Here is an 18134-nt window from a genome sequence, read left to right on the forward strand (position 1 = left end):
GTCCCGCCCTTCTTTACTGTATACCCAGACTGACCGCACATCAAGTGAGCGCTTTACCGCTGGGCTACGTACTGTATACCCCGCCCTTCTTTACTGTATACCCAGACTGACCGCACATCAAGTGAGCGCTTTACCGCTGGGCTACGTCCCGTCCCGCCCTTCTTTACTGTATACCCAGACTGACCGCACATCAAGTGAGCGCTTTACCGCTGGGCTACGTTCCGTCCCGCCCTTCTTTACTGTATACCCAGACTGACCGCACATCAAGTGAGCGCTTTACCGCTGGGCTACGTCCCGTCCCGCCCTTCTTTACTGTATACCCAGACTGACCGCACATCAAGTGAGCGCTTTACCGCTGGGCTACGTTCCGTCCCGCCCTTCTTTACTGTATACCCAGACTGACCGCACATCAAGTGAGCGCTTTACCGCTGGGCTACGTTCCGTCCCGCCCTTCTTTACTGTATACCCAGACTGACCGCACATCAAGTGAGCGCTTTACCGCTGGGCTACGTCCCGTCCCGCCCTTCTTTACTGTATACCCAGACTGACCGCACATCAAGTGAGCGCTTTACCGCTGGGCTACGTCCCGTCCCGCCCTTCTTTACTGTATACCCAGACTGACCGCACATCAAGTGAGCGCTTTAGCTGGGCTACGTTGACCGCACATCAAGTGAGCGCTTTACCGCTGGGCTACGTTCCGTCCCGCCCTTCTTTACTGTATACCCAGACTGACCGCACATCAAGTGAGCGCTTTACCGCTGGGCTACGTCCCGTCCCGCCCTTCTTTACTGTATACCCAGACTGACCGCACATCAAGTGAGCGCTTTACCGCTGGGCTACGTTCCGTCCCGCCCTTCTTTACTGTATACCCAGACTGACCGCACATCAAGTGAGCGCTTTACCGCTGGGCTACGTCCCGTCCCGCCCTTCTTTACTGTATACCCAGACTGACCGCACATCAAGTGAGCGCTTTACCGCTGGGCTACGTTCCGTCCCGCCCTTCTTTACTGTATACCCAGACTGACCGCACATCAAGTGAGCGCTTTACCGCTGGGCTACGTTCCGTCCCGCCCTTCTTTACTGTATACCCAGACTGACCGCACATCAAGTGAGCGCTTTACCGCTGGGCTACGTTCCGTCCCGCCCTTCTTTACTGTATACCCAGACTGACCGCACATCAAGTGAGCGCTTTACCGCTGGGCTACGTCCGTCCCGCCCTTCTTTACTGTATACCCAGACTGACCGCACATCAAGTGAGCGCTTTACCGCTGGGCTACGTTCCGTCCCGCCCTTCTTTACTGTATACCCAGACTGACCGCACATCAAGTGAGCGCTTTACCGCTGGGCTACGTCCCGTCCCGCCCTTCTTTACTGTATACCCAGACTGACCGCACATCAAGTGAGCGCTTTACCGCTGGGCTACGTCCCGTCCCGCCCTTCTTTACTGTATACCCAGACTGACCGCACATCAAGTGAGCGCTTTACCGCTGGGCTACGTCCCGTCCCGCCCTTCTTTACTGTATACCCAGACTGACCGCACATCAAGTGAGCGCTTTACCGCTGGGCTACGTCCCGTCCCGCCCTTCTTTACTGTATACCCAGACTGACCGCACATCAAGTGAGCGCTTTACCGCTGGGCTACGTTCCGTCCCGCCCTTCTTTACTGTATACCCAGACTGACCGCACATCAAGTGAGCGCTTTACCGCTGGGCTACGTTCCGTCCCGCCCTTCTTTACTGTATACCCAGACTGACCGCACATCAAGTGAGCGCTTTACCGCTGGGCTACGTTCCGTCCCGCCCTTCTTTACTGTATACCCAGACTGACCGCACATCAAGTGAGCGCTTTACCGCTGGGCTACGTTCCGTCCCGCCCTTCTTTACTGTATACCCAGACTGACCGCACATCAAGTGAGCGCTTTACCGCTGGGCTACGTCCCGTCCCGCCCTTCTTTACTGTATACCCAGACTGACCGCACATCAAGTGAGCGCTTTACCGCTGGGCTACGTTCCGTCCCGCCCTTCTTTACTGTATACCCAGACTGACCGCACATCAAGTGAGCGCTTTACCGCTGGGCTACGTTCCGTCCCGCCCTTCTTTACCACTGGGCTACGTTCCGTCCCGCCCTTCTTTACTGTATACCCAGACTGACCGCACATCAAGTGAGCGCTTTACCGCTGGGCTACGTTCCGTCCCGCCCTTCTTTACTGTATACCCAGACTGACCGCACATCAAGTGAGCGCTTTACCGCTGGGCTACGTTCCGTCCCGCCCTTCTTTACTGTATACCCAGACTGACCGCACATCAAGTGAGCGCTTTACCGCTGGGCTACGTCCCGTCCCGCCCTTCTTTACTGTATACCCAGACTGACCGCACATCAAGTGAGCGCTTTACCGCTGGGCTACGTTCCGTCCCGCCCTTCTTTACTGTATACCCAGACTGACCGCACATCAAGTGAGCGCTTTACCGCTGGGCTACGTTCCGTCCCGCCCTTCTTTACTGTATACCCAGACTGACCGCACATCAAGTGAGCGCTTTACCGCTGGGCTACGTCCCGTCCCGCCCTTCTTTACTGTATACCCAGACTGACCGCACATCAAGTGAGCGCTTTACCGCTGGGCTACGTCCCGTCCCGCCCTTCTTTACTGTATACCCAGACTGACCGCACATCAAGTGAGCGCTTTACCGCTGGGCTACGTTCCGTCCCGCCCTTCTTTACTGTATACCCAGACTGACCGCACATCAAGTGAGCGCTTTACCGCTGGGCTACGTTCCGTCCCGCCCTTCTTTACTGTATACCCAGACTGACCGCACATCAAGTGAGCGCTTTACCGCTGGGCTACGTTCCGTCCCGCCCTTCTTTACTGTATACCCAGACTGACCGCACATCAAGTGAGCGCTTTACCGCTGGGCTACGTTCCGTCCCGCCCTTCTTTACTGTATACCCAGACTGACCGCACATCAAGTGAGCGCTTTACCGCTGGGCTACGTCCCGTCCCGCCCTTCTTTACTGTATACCCAGACTGACCGCACATCAAGTGAGCGCTTTACCGCTGGGCTACGTCCCGTCCCGCCCTTCTTTACTGTATACCCAGACTGACCGCACATCAAGTGAGCGCTTTACCGCTGGGCTACGTTCCGTCCCGCCCTTCTTTACTGTATACCCAGACTGACCGCACATCAAGTGAGCGCTTTACCGCTGGGCTACGTTCCGTCCCGCCCTTCTTTACTGTATACCCAGACTGACCGCACATCAAGTGAGCGCTTTACCGCTGGGCTACGTTCCGTCCCGCCCTTCTTTACTGTATACCCAGACTGACCGCACATCAAGTGAGCGCTTTACCGCTGGGCTACGTTCCGTCCCGCCCTTCTTTACTGTATACCCAGACTGACCGCACATCAAGTGAGCGCTTTACCGCTGGGCTACGTTCCGTCCCGCCCTTCTTTACTGTATACCCAGACTGACCGCACATCAAGTGAGCGCTTTACCGCTGGGCTACGTCCCGTCCCGCCCTTCTTTACTGTATACCCAGACTGACCGCACATCAAGTGAGCGCTTTACCGCTGGGCTACGTTCCGTCCCGCCCTTCTTTACTGTATACCCAGACTGACCGCACATCAAGTGAGCGCTTTACCGCTGGGCTACGTTCCGTCCCGCCCTTCTTTACTGTATACCCAGACTGACCGCACATCAAGTGAGCGCTTTACCGCTGGGCTACGTTCCGTCCCGCCCTTCTTTACTGTATACCCAGACTGACCGCACATCAAGTGAGCGCTTTACCGCTGGGCTACGTTCCGTCCCGCCCTTCTTTACTGTATACCCAGACTGACCGCACATCAAGTGAGCGCTTTACCGCTGGGCTACCTCCCGTCCCGCCCTTCTTTACTGTATACCCAGACTGACCGCACATCAAGTGAGCGCTTTACCGCTGGGCTACGTTCCGTCCCGCCCTTCTTTACTGTATACCCAGACTGACCGCACATCAAGTGAGCGCTTTACCGCTGGGCTACTGTCCCGCCCTTCTTTACCCCAGACTGACCGCACATCAAGTGAGCGCTTTACCGCTGGGCTACGTCCCGTCCCGCCCTTCTTTATTATATACCCAGACTGACCGCACATCAAGTGAGCGCTTTACCGCTGGGCTACGTCCCGTCCCGCCCTTCTTTACTGTATACCCAGACTGACCGCACATCAAGTGAGCGCTTTACCGCTGGGCTACGTCCCGTCCCGCCCTTCTTTACTGTATACCCAGACTGACCGCACATCAAGTGAGCGCTTTACCGCTGGGCTACGTTCCGTCCCGCCCTTCTTTACTGTATACCCAGACTGACCGCACATCAAGTGAGCGCTTTACCGCTGGGCTACGTTCCGTCCCGCCCTTCTTTACTGTATACCCAGACTGACCGCACATCAAGTGAGCGCTTTACCGCTGGGCTACGTCCCGTCCCGCCCTTCTTTACTGTATACCCAGACTGACCGCACATCAAGTGAGCGCTTTACCGCTGGGCTACCTCCCGTCCCGCCCTTCTTTACTGTATACCCAGACTGACCGCACATCAAGTGAGCGCTTTACCGCTGGGCTACCTCCCGTCCCGCCCTTCTTTACTGTATACCCAGACTGACCGCACATCAAGTGAGCGCTTTACCGCTGGGCTACGTTCCGTCCCGCCCTTCTTTACTGTATACCCAGACTGACCGCACATCAAGTGAGCGCTTTACCGCTGGGCTACGTTCCGTCCCGCCCTTCTTTACTGTATACCCAGACTGACCGCACATCAAGTGAGCGCTTTACCGCTGGGCTACGTCCCGTCCCGCCCTTCTTTACTGTATACCCAGACTGACCGCACATCAAGTGAGCGCTTTACCGCTGGGCTACGTCCCGTCCCGCCCTTCTTTACTGTATACCCAGACTGACCGCACATCAAGTGAGCGCTTTACCGCTGGGCTACCTCCCGTCCCGCCCTTCTTTACTGTATACCCAGACTGACCGCACATCAAGTGAGCGCTTTACCGCTGGGCTACGTCCCGTCCCGCCCTTCTTTACTGTATACCCAGACTGACCGCACATCAAGTGAGCGCTTTACCGCTGGGCTACGTCCCGTCCCGCCCTTCTTTACTGTATACCCAGACTGACCGCACATCAAGTGAGCGCTTTACCGCTGGGCTACGTCCCGTCCCGTCCCGCCCTTCTTTACTGCTATACCCAGACTGACCGCACATCAAGTGAGCGCTTTACCGCTGGGCTACGTTCCGTCCCGCCCTTCTTTACTGTATACCCAGACTGACCGCACATCAAGTGAGCGCTTTACCGCTGGGCTACGTTCCGTCCCGCCCTTCTTTACTGTATACCCAGACTGACCGCACATCAAGTGAGCGCTTTACCGCTGGGCTACGTTCCCGTCCCGCCCTTCTTTACTGTATACCCAGACTGACCGCACATCAAGTGAGCGCTTTACCGCTGGGCTACGTCCCGTCCCGCCCTTCTTTACTGTATACCCAGACTGACCGCACATCAAGTGAGCGCTTTACCGCTGGGCTACCTCCCGTCCCGCCCTTCTTTACTGTATACCCAGACTGACCGCACATCAAGTGAGCGCTTTACCGCTGGGCTACGTCCCGTCCCGCCCTTCTTTACTGTATACCCAGACTGACCGCACATCAAGTGAGCGCTTTACCGCTGGGCTACGTCCCGTCCCGCCCTTCTTTACTGTATACCCAGACTGACCGCACATCAAGTGAGCGCTTTACCGCTGGGCTACCTCCCGTCCCGCCCTTCTTTACTGTATACCCAGACTGACCGCACATCAAGTGAGCGCTTTACCGCTGGGCTACGTCCCGTCCCGCCCTTCTTTACTGTATACCCAGACTGACCGCACATCAAGTGAGCGCTTTACCGCTGGGCTACGTTCCGTCCCGCCCTTCTTTACTGTATACCCAGACTGACCGCACATCAAGTGAGCGCTTTACCGCTGGGCTACGTTCCGTCCCGCCCTTCTTTACTGTATACCCAGACTGACCGCACATCAAGTGAGCGCTTTACCGCTGGGCTACGTCCCGTCCCGCCCTTCTTTACTGTATACCCAGACTGACCGCACATCAAGTGAGCGCTTTACCGCTGGGCTACCTCCCGTCCCGCCCTTCTTTACTGTATACCCAGACTGACCGCACATCAAGTGAGCGCTTTACCGCTGGGCTACGTCCCGTCCCGCCCTTCTTTACTGTATACCCAGACTGACCGCACATCAAGTGAGCGCTTTACCGCTGGGCTACGTTCCGTCCCGCCCTTCTTTACTGTATACCCAGACTGACCGCACATCAAGTGAGCGCTTTACCGCTGGGCTACGTTCCGTCCCGCCCTTCTTTACTGTATACCCAGACTGACCGCACATCAAGTGAGCGCTTTACCGCTGGGCTACGTCCCGTCCCGCCCTTCTTTACTGTATACCCAGACTGACCGCACATCAAGTGAGCGCTTTACCGCTGGGCTACGTTCCGTCCCGCCCTTCTTTACTGTATACCCAGACTGACCGCACATCAAGTGAGCGCTTTACCGCTGGGCTACGTTCCGTCCCGCCCTTCTTTACTGTATACCCAGACTGACCGCACATCAAGTGAGCGCTTTACCGCTGGGCTACGTTCCGTCCCGCCCTTCTTTATTGTATACCCAGACTGACCGCACATCAAGTGAGCGCTTTACCGCTGGGCTACGTCCCGTCCCGCCCTTCTTTACTGTATACCCAGACTGACCGCACATCAAGTGAGCGCTTTACCGCTGGGCTACGTCCCGTCCCGCCCTTCTTTACTGTATACCCAGACTGACCGCACATCAAGTGAGCGCTTTACCGCTGGGCTACGTTCCGTCCCGCCCTTCTTTACTGTATACCCAGACTGACCGCACATCAAGTGAGCGCTTTACCGCTGGGCTACGTTCCGTCCCGCCCTTCTTTATTATATACCCAGACTGACCGCACATCAAGTGAGCGCTTTACCGCTGGGCTACGTCCCGTCCCGCCCTTCTTTACTGTATACCCAGACTGACCGCACATCAAGTGAGCGCTTTACCGCTGGGCTACGTCCCGTCCCGCCCTTCTTTACTGTATACCCAGACTGACCGCACATCAAGTGAGCGCTTTACCGCTGGGCTACGTCCCGTCCCGCCCTTCTTTACTGTATACCCAGACTGACCGCACATCAAGTGAGCGCTTTACCGCTGGGCTACGTCCCGTCCCGCCCTTCTTTACTGTATACCCAGACTGACCGCACATCAAGTGAGCGCTTTACCGCTGGGCTACGTCCCGTCCCGCCCTTCTTTACTGTATACCCAGACTGACCGCACATCAAGTGAGCGCTTTACCGCTGGGCTACGTTCCGTCCCGCCCTTCTTTACTGTATACCCAGACTGACCGCACATCAAGTGAGCGCTTTACCGCTGGGCTACGTCCCGTCCCGCCCTTCTTTACTGTATACCCAGACTGACCGCACATCAAGTGAGCGCTTTACCGCTGGGCTACCTCCCGTCCCGCCCTTCTTTACTGTATACCCAGACTGACCGCACATCAAGTGAGCGCTTTACCGCTGGGCTACCTCCCGTCCCGCCCTTCTTTACTGTATACCCAGACTGACCGCACATCAAGTGAGCGCTTTACCGCTGGGCTACGTCCCGTCCCGCCCTTCTTTACTGTATACCCAGACTGACCGCACATCAAGTGAGCGCTTTACCGCTGGGCTACGTCCCGTCCCGCCCTTCTTTACTGTATACCCAGACTGACCGCACATCAAGTGAGCGCTTTACCGCTGGGCTACGTCCCGTCCCGCCCTTCTTTACTGTATACCCAGACTGACCGCACATCAAGTGAGCGCTTTACCGCTGGGCTACCTCCCGTCCCGCCCTTCTTTACTGTATACCCAGACTGACCGCACATCAAGTGAGCGCTTTACCGCTGGGCTACCTCCCGTCCCGCCCTTCTTTACTGTATACCCAGACTGACCGCACATCAAGTGAGCGCTTTACCGCTGGGCTACGTTCCGTCCCGCCCTTCTTTACTGTATACCCAGACTGACCGCACATCAAGTGAGCGCTTTATTCGCTGGGCTACCCAGACTGTTCGGCTCCGTACCCGTTCCCGCCCTTCTTTACTGTATACCCAGACTGACCGCACATCAAGTGTGTTCGGGAAGCATTCTAGGAGCATACGGCATGTACGGAAAACGTTCGGGAAGCATGCGTCTAGTTCTTGGTGCATTCTGAATGAAAATTTGGAGGTTCTGCGGTCTATTCTGAAAGCATTCAGAAACCATACTGAAAACATTCGGAAAACAAACGGAAAGCATTCGGTGATACATTGGGGAAAACACATTCGGAGGGACATTCGGCCAGTTTGAAAAATCACACCACTTTCGTATACGGAAAACAAACGGAAGCTCATTCGGGCCAGTGTGATCGCCCCATTAGAAGCTACTTTGTATCTATGCATGTGTACACACGTATTGCCCAATATTGGACAAGTACATCAAACTTTAATCAAAAGTACTGAATAGAATGAGAGAGAGAGAGAGAGAGAGAGAGAGAGAGAGAGAGAGAGAGAGAGAGAGAGAGAGAGAGAGAGACACACACACACACACACACACACACAGAGAGACAGTAAGAGAGAATCAGAATAAAGCAATAACAACTATGAACTATTTTTCATGTCATTAGTTTGAAAGATCAACATCAGAAACAAATTCATCATGAAAATATTCAATATATATATATATATATATTTCAGAAATTACATATTTGAAAGAATACATTAAATTTCAGTATATAGCAACGGCAAGAAATTATACTGCAAAGCAATACAACGGTGTGCACTCGATAAGTTACTGTTGCAAGTAAGCACTATTTAAAGTGTTCGCTGTAATCATTTGGATCTTCTTCGTGGACTCGTCTGAGATGTTTGTTGAGTAGATACTTGGCCCCAAAGTCCTTCCCACAGACTGGACACTTGAATTCCGTGCGAGGCTTGTGTGTGATCTCGTGACAGGCGAGGTTCCTCTTGTTGGAGAACCTCTTCCCACACTCACACACGAAGCTCTTGTTGGGGTCCACGGGTTTAGCTTTCTTCATATGCACGTGCTTGATGTGCTTGTTAAGCTTGAAGAGCTTGGAGAAGGTCTTGTCACACACGTCACACGTGAATGGTCTGAGCTGGTCGTGGACGATCAGGTGACACTTGAGGTACCTCTCCTGTGAAAACTCCTTCCCACAGTGGCAGACGAACGTTGATGGTTTCTCCGACTCTAGATCAGAGGATTTGTCTTCACTGGGGTGAAATCTCTTCATATGGCGATTCAGATGGTAAACACTGATGAACTTCTTTCCACAAGTTTCACAAGGAACTGTTTGTTTGGGCACATTGTTGTCTTTCTGAGGAATAGATCCTGGGTGATCTTTCTTTACATGCTTATTTAACATAAATCTTTTGGAAAACTGTTTTTGACAAAGATGACAGACATGAGGTTTGAAGTCAGCATGGTAACATGCAATGTGGTTCGTAAGGTAAGATTCAACGGCAAATCGCTTCCCACAGTCACAGACGTATGGTTTCTTGGTGATGTCAATTCTCTTCACATTCTCATGGACTCGCTTAATGTGTTTCTTCAGGGTGGCTCTCATCACAAAGGCTTTACTGCACTGATCACATGCAAACGGTCGCTCGTCACTGTGAAGCTTCTCGTGATGCAGTAAAGACTCAGGGTTGGAAAACGTTTTCCCACAATGACAAGCATACTTCTTTTCTGCATTATGTGAAAACATGTGCTTCTTTAATCCTGCACAAGATTTGTACTTTTTCTGGCATTCTACACACTCGTAAAGCTTTTCGGGGAAATGTACCAGTTTCCGATGCGCATTCAAAACAAAGAGTTCAGCAAATCTTTTGTTGCAGACATCGCAAACATGATCTTTTTGGCCAGTGTGTTTTTTCACATGCATCCTCAGCATGTGTCTTTGTGGAAATGCCTCGGGACAGTAAGAACACTTGAACCTAGCCTTCTCCCTGTTATAATGGACACGTTGGTGATGTTTCTTCAGGTAGGACCAGGTCATATACGTGTTCATGCATAGCTGACACTTGAAGCGGTTGTTTGACTTGATGTGCATGGTCTTCTTGTGATGATACAGACTCTCACGAGACTCGAAGCACCGCCCACAGATGGTGCACCTAAGACTTTTCATAGTGCGGTCTTTCTTTGTGATCATTTTAGATCTGCTTGCAGGAATTATCCCCTCATTTTCAAGAATGAATATCTCATTACCGTCATGTGGAGAACTAGGCTCAAGACATTCCTGCTTTATTGTAGCATTTAAAATATTATCAAAAGACTCAATGCCTTCTACTTTCCGTAAGGTACTCGGACTAGGTGGCTTTTCATTTTTAATAACAAAGACGTCAATAAAGCCTTGCTCAGTGAGCTCCCTTGCATCCACTTCGAGAACCTTAACACTACAAGTACTGGTTTCGTTTTTACACTGAAACTCCTGCACATCCAGGATGTGCAGATTCTTGTCATACCCAAGTATGGAGTAAGAATTTGCTAACCTGGATGATTTATCACTCACACTGTGCATATCTTCATTGCTAGGTAATGAGTCAGACTCAAGTGTTTCTTGTTTCATGCATACAGACTCGTCTTCAACCGAACCAACTGGTCCCACACCAACACTATCAGATTCCTCGTATCCATCGCTGAAATCTGAACACTCGTCATCATTCTCTGTAAGCATCATAATAGTACTGCACTTAGCTGTAGCTGTTTCTGGATGGCTGCCTACAATTAGAAGTCCATTTGTGTCACTATTTTCTACAGACACCATACTGTTCTCTTGTACCTGAGGCATGTGAATCAACTGAGGTAATGTATCAGGATCAACATCATTCACATTTTCAATGTTTTTTAACAATGGAGGTGAATCCTGAATGGTTGATTCACCTTCCTTTGGGGATAAACACAAATTGTCAATTGTCTGATTTTCATGGGATGTACTTTGACCATTTTGTGTTGTGTTTTCACTTGTTTCCGACTGATGAACCTGCATGTGGGCCAAAACACTCTCTAAAGTCGGGAACAGTTGGTCCTCGGGGCACAGCTCACAGGTGTACAGTACTTCTGGCGTTGAGTTCTCCGTGGGAGAGGGACCGGCAGTCTTGCTGGGGTAGAACACGAAACATTCATTATGAGATGAATTCACACCGTCTCCAATGGCAGTGCTCTTTGTGGTGCTGGCAGTAACAGTAATGTGGTCTCCGTCGTAACCATGCACGGAAATCAAATGTTTTTTCAACGACTTGATCTGTGCGTATGATTTCTCACAAAACTGACATGGAAAAGTGGATGACAAATCAATGCATCCGTACTGTTCACCTAGAGATTTCATCAGAATGTTCACATCACCACCGTGGACAGCTCGCACATGCCACTTCAGATTCTTGGGAGCTACAAACTGTCGATCACACACAACACACGAACATGACTGTTGCTCAGTGTGTGTTTTCATGTGTCGTTCGAGAGTTGATGGAGCAGTACAAAACATCAAACAAAACCGGCACTGGTAGCCCTCGCCAGTGTGACACTTTACATGGGCTCGTAAACTCTTTGCAGTTTTATATGACTTCTCACAAAAACTGCATTGATGTTCCCCAACGTCAACTTCCTGCTCAACTGCTGAAAAAGATTCACTCATGGTACACATTTCCTTGTGATGGAACATTTGTCGTTTGGTTAATCTGCTGACAGTCAACATCACCTAAAATGATAAAACAAACAAAAATATTAGGACATTTAGCAATGGTAAAACTTTAAAAAAAAAAAATCATTGAACAACTGGCTTTTACATATAACCAAAGCACTTCCTTAGCGCTAAAATCACTTTGTAAAACGGGGCCCTGATCTCCAGTTGGGTTTTATTGTATTTCATGCGACAAGAACAGTGAATCCCAAGATCTTATTTTTACAATATGCACCTTCATCTTTTGTATCTCTACTCACTTGTTAGTTGTTTAATAGAGAATTAATCAATCAATGAAATATAATTAAGACTTCTTAGCAATTCAGATGACAAACATGGATAAAAGGAAGGAAGGAAATGTTTTATTTAATGACACACTCAACATATTTTATTTACGGTTATATGGCATCAGACATATGGTTAAGAACCACACAAATATTGCGAGACGAAAAGCCGCTGTCACCACTTCATGGGCTACTGTTTTTGATTAGCAGCAAAGAATCTTTTGTATGCAACATCCCACAGACAGGATAGTATATACCACAGCTTTTGTTACACCAGTAGTTTAGCACTGGCTGGAACGAGAAATAGCCCAATGGGTCCACCAACGGAGATCGATCCTAGACCAAACGCGCATCAAGCGAATGCTTTACCACTGGGCTATATCCCACCCCTATGGATAAAAGATTATGATTTACATGTATATTATCGCTCCTAAAAATGAGAAAGACTTAAGGTGGAAGCCAACACACCCCTCCTCTCGATTGTGAAACTGACTATCTGAACACATATTGTGTTTTGATCAGTATTTACTGCCTGTCCATCAATTTCAAGCCTTGATAATATAGACAGTATTGTTCGCTCTTTAATACAAGGTTTAGCTGTGAGATTTCAAGCCTTGATAATTTATACAGTATTGTTCACTCTTTAACACAAGGTTTAGCTGTGAGATTTCGAGCCTTGATAATACAGACAGTATTGTTCACTCTTTAATACAAGGTTTAGCTGTGAGATTTTAAGCCTTGATAATATACACAGTATTGTTCACTCTTTAATACAAGGTTTAGCTGTGAGATTTCAAGCCTTGATAATATAGACAGTATTGTTCACTCTTTAATACAAAGTTTAGCTGTGAGATTTCAAGCCTTGATAATATAGACAGTATTGTTCACTCTTTAATACAAGGTTTAGCTGTGAGATTCAGACCCATACAGATGACAAGTGAAGTTGGGGAGAGGTTCACAACCATTGTTTGGAGGATTTATATACATTGTATAGTAAGACAAAAGAAAAAAGAAGTTTGTTTTGTTTAATGACACCACTAGCACACATATATTTATTAAAAGGAAATAAACTCAAACATGAGCCTTGTGTTGGAAAGATGCATACCCGGACCACCAACACATACCGACACTTTAAGAAATGAAAAACGCGTAATTTTAGAGTTAATAAAAAAACTAGGGGCAGCTATTCTGTTTCGTTTTCATGGCATCCGTTACTATAGCTACGAGTGAAGTGACGTCAGCTCCTACCAACTCCTGCATGCATTGTGTAAACAAACGCTCTAATTTACTACAAGGTGCTTCGCTTCCATCAACCTAAATATATTTCAATTTGCATTAACAGAACAAAATGGGGTTATAGTATTTTTCTCTGTTAAAAAATCCAAATAAAAATGCATATTAGTAGGCTATGATGGAGCAAAAACTATCACTTATGACATCCAAGTAATAATTTTTATTCCCTTGGGACTACGTAATTGGTCAATTCTTTGATTTTAGATGGGAAAGTCTACTTAATCAAGAGTTTTACAGAATTATTTACAGTAAATAAGGATGACGGCTGATAATGTCCATTACCATTTTAAGGGTAGCAGATTCTTTCACCATACCCCATGATGTTCATAATATCGGTATGTATTTTTGTGTCTAGACGGTGGTATTTAATTACCTCGTCTGGTTAAATACACCAGCCATACTACACGATAGACCTATTAACTAAGAAAACACTCCGATTATCATTTCAGTCCATAGGTTACTGCATGGACAAAACATGATACAGTTATTTCAACCATTTTGACAATGGTGGTTTATTTTGTATTGAAAAATAATATGTACTTATTGCTGGCTTACTGGAATGGATATTATTACAGAACATTGCAATGCATACTTGTTTTATCATTACATAACACCGGCTCGCCAGAGGGCGTATTCACTGTGATGGAACAAAATTGCTACACCCATTATATATAATAGCTGTCACATTTAACCATTTTATTAATTAAATATAATAATATACTTGATAATGATATTTAGCAATAATGTGCATCGGCTATTGGATGTCAAACATTTGGTAATTTTGACATATACAATGTAGTCTTAGTCTTCTACATTTTTCCATCAGTAGCAAGGGATCTTTTATATGCACCATCTCACAGACAGGATAGCACATACCACGGCCTTTGATATATACCAGTCATGGTGTACTGGCTAGAACAAAAATAGCCCAATGGGCCCACTGATGGGGATAGATCCTAGACCGACTGCACATCAATCGTGCGCTTTACCACTGGGCTACTAAGATAGAAATGGGTTTTTGGGGCACTGTGATTTATTAATAAACGTTCTTAAACCCACACTTATTTGAAACAAAAAAGCATTTGTTGAGTGAGGTGGCAAGCAGGTGTACAATGCTTTTTACAGGAATCTAAGAATCTTGTTAGCAAACTTTAATGGGGGTTGGGTGGGAATCGAGTCATGCTTCCCTAGAAAATTTATTTTAAAAAAAGAGAAGAAAATATGCTTTCAGACCCGTTTAGGATAACATAGGAACTCTAGTCTATTTAACATTTTGGCCTATACTATATATCAATATATAACTGTGTCCGGTTTATCGGCACACTCTGTATTTTGCATAAGTATGCTTAGGAAGTTGTCATGTTGTCACGATTGTTTCCGGTAAGTGTCAGTAAAATTACGGAATCAAAATCTGAAGGTCTGCTGTAAATACTGATACTTCCCAGGCTTCATGAATATTGTATTTTGAAAATAATTTCATTTCCATTTGACAGAAAAAGAAAAGAAGTGTTTTGAAAACAATAAAAAAATCCCCATCAATTGTGCATGCAATTTTTAAAAAAACAATCGGTTCAGGAATAAATTGATTGCAGGGCATATCATTTAAAGGGACAATTAAGGCATTTGACCTGGTATGCATAGTCAACGATATATAATGCACATTAATGCTTAATATCAACAAGTATAATCATATAGTTAATTAATAAAACGATTAAATGTGACGGCTATTATATATAACAGGCGCAGCCATTTTGTACCATCCCAATAAATACGCCCTCTGGCAAGCTGGTGGTTACGTAATACATAACGTATCATGTCAGGAATTAGTCTTTGAACTAAAGAAACAAAACATACCTGATTTTTGTGGATGCATCGCAATGTTCTGTAATAATATCCATCCCAGTAAGCCAGCAACAAGTATATATTATTTTTCAATACAAAATAAACCACCATTGTCAAAGTGTTGAAATAACTATTATGTTTTGTACATAAATTAACTCACATACTAAAATAATAATCTGAGTGTTTTTTTCGTTAATTGGTCTTTTCTTTCCATGGCCAGTACCTCTGGTTCCTGATTGGCAGGTGTATATTTAGACGGATCCCAGACACTGTCTAGACACACTAAAAAGACTTGCCTCTTTTATTTAGATCACAGGGTATTGTGTGATAACCGCATGGAAACCCCTCAAATTGTAATTGACATTATCAGCCGTCCTGCTTTATTACTGTAATTCTGTAAAAACCTTAAGAAGACTTTCTCATCTAAAATCACAAAACTGACCAATTACGTAGTCCCAAAGAAAAGGAAATTATCACTTGGGTATCGTGAGTGGTAGTTTTTGCTCGAACGTACCCTACCAATAGGCCTAATAATATGCATTTTTTCTTTGATATTTTTTAAGAGAGAAAAATACTATAACTCCATTTTGTTCTATTCGCCCCAAGCTATACCACCGGACATAACAAAAACAAAACAAAATGGCTGCCCCCATTTAGCAGGAATAATCATGTTTTTTATTAACTCTAAAATTACGCGTTTTTTATTTGTTAAAGTGTCAGTATGTGTTGATGGTCCGGGTATGCATCTTTCCAACACATAAGGCTTTAATTGATAAGGCTCTTGTTTGAGTTGACTGTCCCTTTAAGAAAATGACTTTCACTGCTGGAAAGGTCTTAGTTCATTAAAATCAACCTCAGCATATGAGCTAGTATAATTTTAATGAACTATAGTCCTCCCCACAGGGAACACCTTTTTTCATACTTTGAAATTTACTACAATTTATTTATTTTTGAGCAGATGGTTTTCTAAATTGGACACAAATATAGCAACTGTTTTTACTTTTCTTCTTACATCAAACCAAACAGAAATTATTTAAAAAAAAAAATAATAATCCCATTTTTATATGAAGATGGCACAGCTTATAGGTAGGACTGTTTTTTGTGTAATTTTGTTTACAAAATTCAAATGTTTAACATGTTACATTCTCCACGAAAACACAACAGTGGACACTATAATGCTGCAAAAGAATAACCCCGCCTAAATATAGAATCTACAAATAAATGCTGATAAGAATTACTTTTACCTAACATAACCACTGCGGCTACATTGCTATTTAAGCACAAAGTCCAAATCATAACTTAAAAAACAAAAGGATCACATCAAATATGTAAAGGGAGATAATCTAGCACGATAAAGCCATGTTCTCTTCTGTCCTAAAATTCGGCCAACATTTGAAGCATTTTGTAAGTCTGTCCGTTGACATTGTCAAAATATAACAGGCTAACAGAGACGTTTTAACAACTACAGTTGCATATTAAATATATTTTTCTGCATAAAATATCAGTGGCTGTAATTTAAATGTGTTTCTGATCATTCTTTTATTTGTACTAGGTCAAACTTCACTTTATGTCCAAAGATACATTTTGTTCATACGTACGAAATTAATGGGAGACCAAATACATTTTGGGCCGATTACAAACATTAGGATGACTCCACCAAAAACCAAAACAAAACAAAACAAAACAAAAAAACAACAACAACACAAAAATAATCCAACAAATACATACCACTGAATATACAGACACTGATATTCTAAACAAGAAACTATGTTTAATATGTAATTTTAGTAATTAAAAAATGTATTAGTCGGAAATATATTACAATGACAGTAGTCTCTTTAATTTATCAATTTGAAATAAATAATTAAACTCAACATTATAACGATATAACAAAAATTCAACCACATAACTATATTGTATTCAATGTAATAAGTTTATTATTCATAACGCACACATATATAGGCCTACATACATACATATATACATGTACGCACACATCAACAAATACATGGATACATACGTGCGTATACAGACACACACACACACGCACGCACGCACGCACACACAACGTCAAAGTTATTAATTTAAACGAAAGAGTAAAAGACCTTCACATTTCAAAGACTTCTAACTCGCTACTCCATTACCGATTAATCAGACCATCAAAATTTTATTAAAATGTTTCAACAAGTAAATGGCTTGGTACATGTGTAATATTATGTGTTCACGTGATAGAAGATACATGATTTATTTTTATTAAAGGAAGGAAGGAAATGTTTTATTTAACGACGCACTCAACACATTTTATTTACGGTTATATGCCGTCAGACATATCGTTAAGGACCACACAGATACATGTATATAGAGAGGAAACCCGTTGTCGCCACTTCATGGGCTACTGTTTTCGATTAGCATCAAGGGATCTTTTATATGCACCATCCCACAGACAGGATAGTACATACCACTGCCTTTGTTACACCAGTTGTGGAGCATTGGCTGGAACGAGCAATAGCCCAATGGGGCCACCGACGGGGATCGATCCTAAACCGACCGCGCATCAAGCGAGCGCTTTACCATTGGGTTACGTCCTGCCCCTTATTTTTATTAAATGTCATTAAATATCATTGAAATAAAATGTATTATTATATATAAGTATTATGCCTTTTATGATTATTATTAAACTTGATACAAAAACATTAAATTAGCAATTTGACGAATTTGTTAAAAACCAAATTCAAGTTTAATTAGCCAGTCAGACAAAATGACAGTAGGCCTAGATCTAGAAAGAACAGAAGGCCTAATTTTTAGGTTTGTTTTGCCAAATTCACCCACTCTCATGTTCTGCGACCCACCTACTCTCGTGTTCTGTGACCCACCCACCCTCGTGTTCTGTGACCCACCCACCCTCGTGTTCTGTGACCCACCCACCCTCGTGTTCTGTGACCCC

At 46.1% G+C, this 18134-nt stretch overlaps 1 protein-coding gene across 1 annotated transcript; it reads right to left on the reverse strand.

Annotated features, from left to right (window-relative positions):
• Positions 1-8734: 8734 nt before the first annotated feature.
• On the reverse strand, positions 8735-16547 carry LOC121371881 (zinc finger protein 569-like). Its single transcript, XM_041498104.1, has 2 exons — positions 16435-16547; positions 8735-11789 (listed from the first exon to the last, which is right to left on the reverse strand). Exon 2 carries the CDS (start codon positions 11784-11786, stop codon positions 8883-8885), a length of 2904 nt encoding a protein of 967 aa, XP_041354038.1. The 5' UTR covers positions 11787-11789; positions 16435-16547; the 3' UTR covers positions 8735-8882.
• Positions 16548-18134: the final 1587 nt, after the last annotated feature.

Source organism: Gigantopelta aegis, chromosome 4 (assembly GCF_016097555.1).
Source record: "Gigantopelta aegis isolate Gae_Host chromosome 4, Gae_host_genome, whole genome shotgun sequence".
Classification (NCBI taxonomy): domain Eukaryota; kingdom Metazoa; phylum Mollusca; class Gastropoda; order Neomphalida; family Peltospiridae; genus Gigantopelta; species Gigantopelta aegis.